This window comes from Anarhichas minor, unplaced genomic scaffold, assembly GCF_050575085.1.
Source record: "Anarhichas minor isolate MPS153535 unplaced genomic scaffold, ASM5057508v1 ptg000059l, whole genome shotgun sequence".
In the NCBI taxonomy this organism is placed as follows: Eukaryota; Metazoa; Chordata; class Actinopteri; order Perciformes; family Anarhichadidae; genus Anarhichas; species Anarhichas minor.
Genome location: NW_027466505.1, coordinates 222,181 through 233,458, shown reverse-complemented (window position 1 = coordinate 233,458; position 11,278 = coordinate 222,181). Strand labels below are relative to the sequence as shown.

The window sequence follows — 11,278 nt, the reverse complement described above, 5'->3', positions numbered from 1 at the left end:
TTCTCCATTCACGCTCAGCCTCTCTTAGGCTCCATCTGTCATTACGCACTGAGTCCGACAGCCATGGGGCAGGTGGGGTTGGCCATGCAGGCCTGGAGGTGAAGGGACAGAGGTTGTCCAAAGAAGAGGAAAGGGTGGAGAGGAGAAGATCAGTAGCAGTATCAGGGGATAGGAGAGAGAAGGATTCGGGGTCAGGGAGAGCAGAGGTAACAGAAGATGAAAGATCAGCCGGGGAGAGGGAGCGGAGATGACTACGGGTAGAAACCATGTGGGTAGGTGGTGGAAGTACGGGGGGAGAGGAGAGGGAGTAAGACATGAAATAGTGGTCAGAGAGCTGGAGAGGAGTGACAGAGAGGTTAGCAGTAGAACAGTGTCTAGTGAAGATAAGATCCAGCTGGTTGCCGGCCTTGTGGGTAGGAGGAGAAGAGGCGGGGTAAAGGTCAAAAGAGGAGAGGAAGGAAAGAAGCGGTTCTAATTTATCAGTCTGGATGTTAAAGTCTCCGAGCAGGATGAGTGCGGAGCCATCATCATGGAAGTGTGAGACTAATGTGTCGAGATCTTCCAAGAACTCACCAAGAGGGCCTGGTGGGCGATACACAACAGCAATGGTGAGCTTGACTGGATAAGTGAAGAGACCCCGGGGAATCAGGTATCAGGTCTCTGGTGGTCCTGACTCTGGTCTAGCTGCTGATTGGTCAGCTGTCATGTGACACTGTCTCTGTCCTGCAGGGCGGAGATTCATCCGGAGCCCCCCCCATGCTGGTGAGGAGGGGGTCGGTACCGGTTGCCATGACGACAGAAGATGCCCCCTGTGGCTGTACGAGGTAACTACGGCAACAACACGTGACGTCTCATGATATAAATAATAAATATAATTAATAAATATAATAAATACAATTTATAAAATAAATAAAATAAATACAATTTATAAAATAAATAAATAAAATAAATAAAATAAATAAAATAAATAAAATAAATAAAATAAATGAAATAATAAAATAAATAAAATAAATAAAATAAATAAAATAAATAAAATAAATAAAATAAATAAATAAAATAAATAAAATAAATAAAATAAATAAAATAAATAAAATAAATAAAATAAAATAAATAAAATAAATAAAATAAATAAAATAAATAAAATAAATAAAATAAATAAAATAAATAAAATAAAATAAATAATCCATCCATCCATTTTCCTCCGCTTATCCGGGGGTCGCGGTGGCAGCAAGTCAAGGTGGCTGACCCAGACTTCCCTCTCACCGGCAACATGTTCCAGCTCATTCTGGGGGATCCCGAGGCGTTCCCAGGCTAGCTGGGAGATGTAATCCCTCCAGCGTGTTCTGGGTCTTCCCCGGGGTCTCTTCCCAGTTGGACGTGCCTGGAAAACCTCCAGTGGGAGGCGTCCAGGAGGCATCCTAATTAGATGCCCGAACCACCTCAGCTGACTCCTTTCGACGCGAAGGAGTAGCGGCTCGACTCCAAGCTCCCTCTTGATGACCGAGCTCCTTACCCTATCTCTAAGGCTGAGCCCGGCCACCCTACGGAGGAAGCTCATTTCGGGCGCTTGTAGCCGCGACCTTGTCCTTTCGGTCACGACCCAGAGTTCGTGACCATAGGTGAGGGTAGGAACGTAGACCGAGTGGTAAATTGAGAGCTTTGCCTTCCGGCTCAGCTCCCTCTTCACCAAGACAGTCCGGTGCAGCGCCTGCTTTACTGCTGCAGCCGCACCGATCCGCCTGCTGATCTCCCGCTCCATCTTACCCTCACTCGTGAACAAGACCCCGAGATACTTAATAAATAAAAATATAATTAATAAATATAATTAATATAATATAATTAATACATATAATTAATATAATATAATTAATACATATAATAAATAAATATAATAAATAAATATACTAAATAAATGTATCATTTGTTACCCGTAGTGGTCTCAGTACTCCGAGGCTGCTGAGGAAGAACAGGGTCCGTCGGCCTCTTGGACTTGATTGGTCCTCTGTGGCTCCTCCTCCTCACGGCTCCCCGGTGGCTCCTCCTCCTCACGGGTCCTCTGTGGCTCCTCCTCCTCACGGTTCCCCCAGCCTCCTGCACCGCGTCCTGTCCAAGTCCAGGAGGAAGAGCTGCCCCCGCCTCCCCCCCACTCCTCTGGAGACCGGCTCCATCAACACCGCCTTCCAGCCGGACTAGGATGAAAAACTGATCCACAAATCACAGCTCTCAGGAAATAAGAGACAATGTTTGTTTTTAACAATGTTTTGTGTTTTTAATATCTTCAGACCACAAAATAAAAACACATGAGTTCATTCAAAGGTTTTTATTGATCATAAGTTTATTAAACATCGTTTGCTTTGTGTGAAACAGAACAAAGGATTCAATCAATAACTGTGGAAAACATTTCATTCAAATAAAATAATTACAATCAACATTCAGTTCCATAAGTTCACTGAACTTTATTATATTTGTTTAAAATAAAACAATTCAGACGTTTAGTTGTGATGTAAAGTTCAACATTTAGTTTTAATAAATATAAAGTGTCATCCATCATCTAGCAGACAGATTCAACAAATAAATACAAGCATACATAAATACATGTACACAGAAGTTTAAAAAGACAGTTAATTTAAAAATATAAAAATATACTAAAAACTTCTGATATCTTCAGTAGAACTACAATAAATATGTCATGTTTTTGTATAAAATACTGATTAAAGTACACAAATAAAATGAATGAGTGTCGACTGCTTAATAAATCAATAAAAGATGGCGGCTCTGTGCAGTGAACGTCAGGAGAGAAGTGCTGACTCATGATTCACCGGTGGACTCGGTACTTCCTTTATAATGAGACGATCATAAAAAGAGTCTCAGCTGATGAAGGTGAAGGTGACGATGTCATGGCTCCACGTAGAGACGGGCCTGCTCCGTCAGACTCAGCTGATCGTCTGTCTTCCCAAACATCAGCAGCTGTAACTCACCGTTCAGCTGTCAACAACAACAACAATCAGGTTCACATCATCCGTTCAACACGTCGGTCCGTCTCTTAACACCGTCTCACTTCCTGTCTGCGTCTCATTGGTTCCTACTGAAGACGTAGATCTTTAGTTTCCTCAGTTATTCTCTGTAGAGAGACTGTCGGGGACTATTTTCAGAGGTGGATGAATCTACTTTAGTGAGTATTTACATGTGGGAGTCACAATAGAGACTGTGAGAGGTCATATTTTAATTTAAATAAAATGTTATTAATGACTCAAAGCACATCAAATCCTTGTGGTTCAGGTCTCAGGGTGTTAGAGGGTCAGTCCTCACCTCAAAGGGGTTCATTCTGTATGCGGGACATTCTGGTGAGTGCAGGTAACCAACCGGCTGCTGACACCACAACACCTCCTTCTGTCCATCCAACGGGAAGCAGCCAAAGTCCTCACAGCCCGGGACAGAGCTGGACTCTCTCTGGACCTGCAGGATGGAGCTCAGCAGACTCTCTCCCTGGACCTGGAGGACAGAAGTCCAACATGTGTGGATGAGTCCGGACCCCTCACAGATCCCTGACTCAGGTGTTCACTGTGTGTTTGAATGTAGAAGGTAAATATGTCAGACCACGTTGAACAGGTGAGATGTTATGAGGGAGCTCAGGTCTTTGATCAGGAACACCCGTTCAACTCGTTAACTCAAATATCCAATCAGCCAATCACGTGGCAGGAGCTCAGTGCACTGAGGCGTGTCGACATGTGAGAACATGAGAGAAGAAGAATGGTGGAGGGTTTCACCTCCTTAAAGAACCACCAACATGGAATCAACCTGAAGCTCAAAGGTAGGACCACCTCAAAGGACAAATAACCAGAGACATCAAGATGTGGAAGGAGACTCAGACAAGAACACGGAGGATCTGGACCAAGTCCTCAACAAGAACATCGAGTCATGGTCAGAAGTGTAAAGTCTCACCTACGTGTGACTTTACATCCAAACTCAACTCTGAGGTCTCATTGGACGAGGGCCACAGGCTCCACAGGGATTCAGAATCTATAGAACTCTGCGTTACCTCCAGCTCTGTGCCGTCCCGTCCGACTCGAGGTGATGGAAGGAGGCACAAACAATGTTGTTGCTTTCAAGAAAACCTAGAAATAGTCTTAACTTGACTGGACGAACAATAGACCGTCTGTTTGTTTTTGGATCCTGAAGAAGAGAACGGATAACTTCTATGACTCGTTCTCTCCCCGTTAACGTCACATTTTAACGTCAGAGAGTTTATCACCGCGCAGCTTGAAGCTCCGGATCCCGAGTTTAATCAAGAGACTGGAAGAACCACATCGACCAATAAGAAGTGGTCTCACAGTAAGAGGCTTGTGTCTGGGCAGAGGTAGGTCATAGTGTGTTTGTTTAGTTTAAGTTGACTGTATTGTTATAACGTGTTATTGTGTTTGTTTACAGACCGCTGAGTTCCGTTAGCGCTGTTTATAAATGACTGTTGTATTTTATACTGTTAGATCATCACTGTGAGTGAAGTTGGTTCTGTTACTTCATCAGTTCAAAGACCAGAACCACGGCCCAATCTGAGTTCTCCAGTCAGGTTTCTGTGTGATAGAGAAACAGTTTCTGTATTTTACTGCTGCGGTGAGGATCTTGACTTTAGATAGTAGGCTCATAGAGACTTAGAGACTTACTTTAGTTGGTTAATGGTCCATGTTCTCAGGGTGGAGCCCCGTTAATATTAATAATTGTTAATAATCTTACTGACTAATGATTCTATTGATGTCAATCATTTAGTTTTCATATTTGCTGATAACTCAAACACGCTCCTGTTAGATCCCAACACACACACATGGTGTGTAGGTTGTAGATGTGTGTGTGTGTGTGTGTGTGTGTGTGTGTGTGTGTGTGTGTGTCAGACCTCAGAGCTGCTGCTGGACTGAGGACTCTCAGGATTCACACTTGGCTCCTCCCACGTCACATTCATCCTGCCGCTCCAACAAACTGACCCCTGAACCACAAAGGAGACTCAACCCACAGCTCTATAGGAGGCGAGCTTGTTTTACCACCCGGCTCCTCTCACCTCGTCCCGGCTCTTGTTGCTGATCTTCAGTGGGGTCGGTGTTTGAGGGGCTGGCGTCCACAGCACTCGCACACTGTCCCTGGTCTCTGAGGAAGTCCTGAACACAGTAAAGATAGATGAGCTCACTGAGTACAGTGTAATATGATGAATAAACATAATCATAAGGAGCCTGACGTACCGGCTGCAGTGCAGACAGCGGTGGTCCCTCTGGGTGGAGTGTTTCAGGGAGCAGACGGGGGTGGAGCTGAGAGCCGGGCGCTGTAACTTCAGATCCTCCACACCACACAGGCTGAAGAGCTGAACACACACAGACGTCAGACGGACATTTCAGCAGGACAAACGGCAGCAGTGTCTCCAGGTGTCCTCACCTCAGAGGGGGAGAAGGTGCTGCTGATGAAGGAGGCTCCGTCCTCACGGGTCACCAGCTGCTCCTTCAGGCCTGCAACCTGCAGACAACAACACAGTCACTGTTTCCAGCTCATTGAAGACAGTGAAGCTATGTGAACATGTGATGAATGAGGAAATGAATCTGCCGGTGGATTTATGGTGTTAGCTAACAGAAGACTTTGAAACGTTGTCTTACATAACTCCTGCTCAGGTCCATGACTGATGGGTCGGCCTCCTCTCTGTCCAGACAGGTGGAGAGAGACGAGGTCACTTCCTTTGGGCCACAGCTCCAGGTGTTCTGCAAGGTGAGATCAGGAGTATGTACATGTAGAGTCAACACACACAGGTTCTCTCCAGTCAGAAACATATCTGAGGTGAATTAGAGCCTCAGCTGAGACGTACCGCCTCCATCAGCTCCACAGACGCCGTCAGCTCGCACATGCTCAGTGAGGAGCCGTAACCTGAGGAGGAGGCGGGGACGCAGACGTAGCACAGGTGAGCAGGGTTGGTCTGATCGCTGGAGGAGCAGCTGGACTCGTCCTTCACACTGGACAGATTGTCCCCCTGCTGGAGGAGAGACCACCAACACCACCACCATCATCATCATGAACATCATCATCATCATGAACAGCATCACCACCATCATCACCACCATCATCATGAACATCATCACCACCATCATCATCATCATCATGAACATCATCACCACCATCATCATCACCACCGCCACCACCATCATCATTATCATGAACATCATGTGTGTACATTGACCTTGGGGGGGATGTTGGCTGTGCTAGGGGGGTCTAAGATCCCGGGTGCTGGTCTGGGAGAGTTGTGGATGTGCAGGACCTGCAGGTATGCCTCCTTCTCCACCTTCCTCTTCAGGGTGGAGTTCCAGTGGTTTTTGATGGAGTTGTCTGTCCTGTGAAGATTAATGTTACTTTTAGTTACACTTTAAATCTCAATATTCGATCTGAGATGTTGGGTACATCTCTGGTTCTGGTCTGATATGGTCTGGATCATCATATTAAAGATAATAATGATGTTAAACATCTACTAACCTGCCCGGCAGCATCTTGGAGATGTCGGCCCAGCGGTTCCCCAGCAGCTGGTGCACCTGACAGATGGTGAGGTCTTCCTCCAGAGTCCAGCCGCTCTTCTTCACCGTCGGGTTCAGGTGGTTGTGCCAGCGCTCGCGGCATTGCTTCCCGTTACGAGTCAGCAGCTGTTTGGCGATGAGCGACCAGCGCTTCATGCCGAACGTCTGAACCAGCTTGAGGACCTGGACAGGAAGTGACATCACAAGGATTATTAGTTTATAGAGGAGTTCTGGTCAATCACATCCAACAATTACAGTCTTGTTCACAAGTCCCCAGCCGTGTCCAACAAATCTGAGTCAAGTCTAAGAAGTCCAGCTTCTCGTCTAACAAGTCTGAGCCAAGTCCTACAAGTCCAGCGTCTTGTTCACAAGTCCCCAGCCATGTCAAATAAATCTGAGTCAAGTCCTTCAAGTCCAGCGTCTTGTTCACAAGTCCCCAGCCATGTCAAATAAATCTGAGTCAAGTCCTACAAGTCCGGAGTCTTGTTCACAACTCCTGAGTCATGTCCAACAAGTCCTGATTCAAGTCTAAGAAGTCCAGCTTCTCGTCTAACAAGTCTGAGTCAAGTCCTACAAGTCCAGAGTCTTGTTCACAAGTCCCCAGCCATGTCCAACAAGTCTGAGTCACGTCTAAGTCCAGCTTCTCGTCTAACAAGTCTGAGTCAAGTCCTACAAGTCCACAGTCTTGTTCACAAGTCCCCAGCCATGTCCAACAAATCGGAGTCACGTCCAACAAATCCCGAGTCACACCAAATGAGTCCTGACCAGCGTCCAACAAGTCTCAAGTCACGTCCAACAAGTCAAGAGTCATGTTCACAAGTCGCGAGTTGCATCCAACTGAGTACTGTGTAACAAGTCCAGAATTGCATCTAACAAGTCCTGAATCATTTCAAACGAGTCCCGGGTCACGTCAAATGAGCTCCGAGTAGCACCAAACAAGTCTCAAATCATGTCAAACAATTCCTGGGTCATGTTAAGTCATGAGTAACATCTAACAAGTCCAGAGTCGCATCCTACATGTCCCAAGTCACGTCTAACAAGTCCTGAGTCATGTCTGACAAGTCTCGAGTTACGTCCAACAATTCCCGGTTCATGTCCCACAATTCCAGAGTGACGTCTAACAAGTCCTGAGTCACATTCACTAGTCCTGAGTCAAAAAGTTTGACTTGCTGACTACTACGTAAGATGCAGTTTGATACAGTAGGTAAAGTATAGTAGTACTTTAGTATAGTAGTATAGTACTGTGGACCGGTTAAAGAGTGAGTGTTCACCCTCTCATCCTCCTCCTTAGTCCAGGGACCTTTAACCAGCTCTGGATTTTTAATGTGCTGCCACCTCCGCTGACACTGCACCTCTGTCCTCTGACCCTGAGACACAACAGAGACAGTTAGGACGCCTTCTGAACACTGAGCATTGTCTTGTCTTGTCCTGTGACCAGAGTTACGGAGGTAAAATAAAACTACTCACTTTAAAATGCAGAGAAACTGAGGACCAGTTGTTTGACCCAAACTCCTTCATCAGTTTGTGCAACTTCTCATCCTGAGGAGGAAGATCATCATCATCACCATAAGACTCATTTTTTCTTTCCGGTGAGGGTAAATATATATTAAATATTAGTGCTGGGCAACGATTGTTATGGCAAAGTTCAATAATGAATTCAAAAGTAGTGTATTGCGCACTTTTATTTTAAAAGTACTGCTATATGAACAAAAGGGCAATAACATTTGGTTCACGAGATGCAGGTAGCATGTTTTATACTTAATGTGAATATAATTCATACTTTGTTGGCATCTTATTCTGAAAACCGGATGTTCGTCTGAAGAAACCGGATGTTGTCTCATGTTAATCTTTCCGCTAACTTTCAAAGTCCTTCGCTCGCTCCCGATCTGTGCCGTTTAAATGTGTTTACCGTGAATGTCAGCATATAGGTGCACTAACATTCACTAGTCGACCACGGAGATCTGAGTGTCTGCTGACTTTACCGCAGCGATGTCCAGTAGTCTCCAGGGAGAGCAACAGCTGGTGCAGCTTCTCTCTTTATTTCTACCCCCCCTCGACCAGAAGCGGAAGTCGCCTTTTCTCTACGGCAACCCTGAAGGGACATCATCAACTGACTATAGGATGTTTGCTGGCTTTTATCCCACTGTTCTTGTCATCCTCTTGTTGTTATGTATATGTATGTCTCTTGTCTTTCAATAAAAAATAAATAAAAAAATTATAATAAATTTAAAAAATGCATTAACGCGCGATAAAATAATTGTCGGCGTTAATTAATGAATGCGTTAACGCGATAATAACGCGTTAACTTGCCCAGCACTAATAAATATATATATTATATATATATACAGTTGTGTGAAAAAGTGTTTGCCCCCTTCCTGATTTCTTATTTTTTTGCATGTTTGTCACACTTAAATGTTTCAGATCATCAAACAAATTTAAATATTAGACAAAGATAACACAAGTAAACACAAAATGCAGTTTTTAAATGAAGGTTTTTATTATTAAGGGAAAAAAAAAATCCAAACCTACATGGCCCTGTGTGAGAAAGTGATTGCCCCCCCCCTGTTAAAACATAAATTAACTGTGGTTTATCACATCTTTGGAAAACTGAGTTCAATTTCTCCAGCCACACCCAGGCCTGATTACTGCCACACCTGTTCTCAATCAAGAAATCACTTAAATAGGACCCTAACCCTAACCCTAACTTTTTCACACAACTGTATATATATTATATATTCCAAAACATTAGAACCACTCTCCACAGAGTTAGCCTGATTTAGCCCTGAATGCTAACATGATGAACCATCACCTCGTCTTTTGTCCATCCAGGTGTCTGTAGATTCACCGTGGAGGATCGTCCTTTACGTCCCAAACATGTGGAGCGACTCTTTGTACTGACAACACACAGAGTTACAGCAACAACTGTAGGAAAGATGTGTGGCAGGAAGGACAGGCGTGTGGCAGCAAGGACAGGCGTGGGATTGGTAGGACAGGCGTGTGGCAGGAAGGACAGGCGTGTGGCAGGAAGGACAGGCGTGTGGTTGGTAGGACAGGTGTGTGTGGTTGGTAGGACAGGTGTGGGGCAGCAAGGACAGGCGTGTGTGGTTGGTAGGACAGGTGTGTGGTTGGTAGGACAGGTGTGGGGCAGCAAGGACAGGCGTGTGTGGTTGGTAGTACAGGCGTGTGGTTGATAGGACAGGTGTGGGGCAGCAAGGACAGGCGTGGGGTTGGTAGGACAGGCGTGTGGCAGGAAGGACAGGCGTGTGGCAGGAAGGACAGGCGTGTGGCAGGTAGGACAGGCGTGTGGCAGGAAGGACAGGCGTGTGGCAGGAAGGACAGGCGTGTGGCAGGAAGGACAGGCGTGTGTGGTTGGTAGGACAGGTGTGTGGTTGGTAAGACAGGTGTGTGATTGGTAGGACAGGCGTGTGGCAGGAAGGACAGGCGTGTGTGGTTGGTAGGACAGGTGTGTGATTGGTAGGACAGGTGTGTGTGGTTGGTAGGACAGGTGTGTGTGGTTGGTAGGACAGGTGTGTGGTTGGTAGGACAGGTGTGTGGTTGGTAAGACAGGTGTGTGATTGGTAGGACAGGCGTGTGGCAGGAAGGACAGGCGTGTGTGGTTGGTAGGACAGGTGTGTGATTGGTAGGACAGGTGTGTGTGGTTGGTAGGACAGGTGTGTGTGGTTGGTAGGACAGGTGTGTGTGGTTGGTAGGACAGGTGTGTGATAAGCTCTCACCAGGACCTGCGGCTTCTGCTGCTCATCTCTGCTGCTCATATGAACGCCGACACTCTGAACTTCTGGAAGAAACAGAGTTCATCACCTCTGTGTCACGTTATCAGTATTTATAACTAAATAATTAATTAATTAAACATTTGTACAATTTGTACCCTAACCTTCTGCAGTGTGTGAACATAATTCAACATGTCAGTATCAGTTAGCCGTTTGACTCCAATCATCACTTCATAAACATCTGATCTTAATTCAGAAACAGATGAAATCACTTTGTCATCATCCAACAAGTGAGCAGCATTAAGAGAAGGAACAACATTCTTCTTTTATCAAATTAGAAACGAGCAAAACGATCAAACAAGTCTGTGGTTCAGAGTGACGGTTGGTTGAGCTAGCGGCTAGCATTAGCGTTAGCATTAGCGTTAGCTAGCCGCTAGCTGGTGAAGTAAAGACGGTTCATAACGTTTAAAGTGGGACAATAAAAATATCAAACCGGCGCTTTATCCCGGTGTGATTCTGTTTAACGTGTCCCGGTAGATTACCGGCTGAATGTCTGTAATATCTATAATATCTGAATATAATGAGATCAGAGAACTTACCGGCGACGGTTGGCGGAGGAGGAGAAACGTTAAGAGACGAGCTCGTGCTCTGAGGTCACGGACCAAAAGGACTCCTCTGATTGGACAGACCCAGTCATGACGTCACTATAGTTATGATGTCGTTAGACGTGCTGCAAAAGTAACTAATTTATTTATTTAATTAAAGAAGTCACTTTTTTATTCACGCACTCATATATTAAATAAAATAAGTAAGTTTTTTAAGAAAAGAAGTCGCTTATTTTTATTCATTTATTTATTAAATAAAAGAAGTTGCTTATTTTTATTTATTTTCATGTTAAATAAAAGAAATAAAGAATAAAAAAGAAGCTTGTAATGCTGCTAAAGTTTTAATAAAATGTAACGTATAATTATTATGATTATAAAAACTATTATAATTATTATAATAATTATTATT

At 44.8% G+C, this 11,278-nt stretch overlaps 1 protein-coding gene across 1 annotated transcript; it reads right to left on the bottom strand.

Annotated features, from left to right (window-relative positions):
* Positions 1–2,155: 2,155 nt before the first annotated feature.
* LOC142933374 (uncharacterized) lies at positions 2,156–10,296 on the bottom strand. Its single transcript, XM_076077466.1, has 12 exons — positions 10,271–10,296; positions 9,346–9,430; positions 8,004–8,075; positions 7,808–7,903; positions 6,499–6,719; positions 6,227–6,359; positions 5,840–6,001; positions 5,634–5,735; positions 5,419–5,496; positions 5,051–5,347; positions 3,310–3,492; positions 2,156–2,985 (listed from the first exon to the last, which is right to left on the bottom strand). The coding sequence occupies exons 1-12, from the start codon at positions 10,294–10,296 to the stop codon at positions 2,896–2,898; spliced, it is 1,545 nt and encodes a 514-aa protein (XP_075933581.1). The 3' UTR covers positions 2,156–2,895.
* Positions 10,297–11,278: the final 982 nt, after the last annotated feature.

What these genes read in the sequence shown, in the direction of transcription:
- LOC142933374 (XM_076077466.1), bottom strand. Translation starts at nt 10,296, where the DNA reads ATGAGCAGCAGAAGCCGCAGGTCCTG. An exon ending in CTGGATGGACAAAAGACGAG is followed by an intron (nt 8,076 to 9,345) that starts GTGATGGTTCAT and finishes CTTCCTCCTCAG; the next exon opens with GATGAGAAGTTGCACAAACT. An exon ending in GCAACAAGAGCCGGGACGAG is followed by an intron (nt 3,493 to 5,050) that starts GTGAGAGGAGCC and finishes TCTGTCCTCCAG; the next exon opens with GTCCAGGGAGAGAGTCTGCT.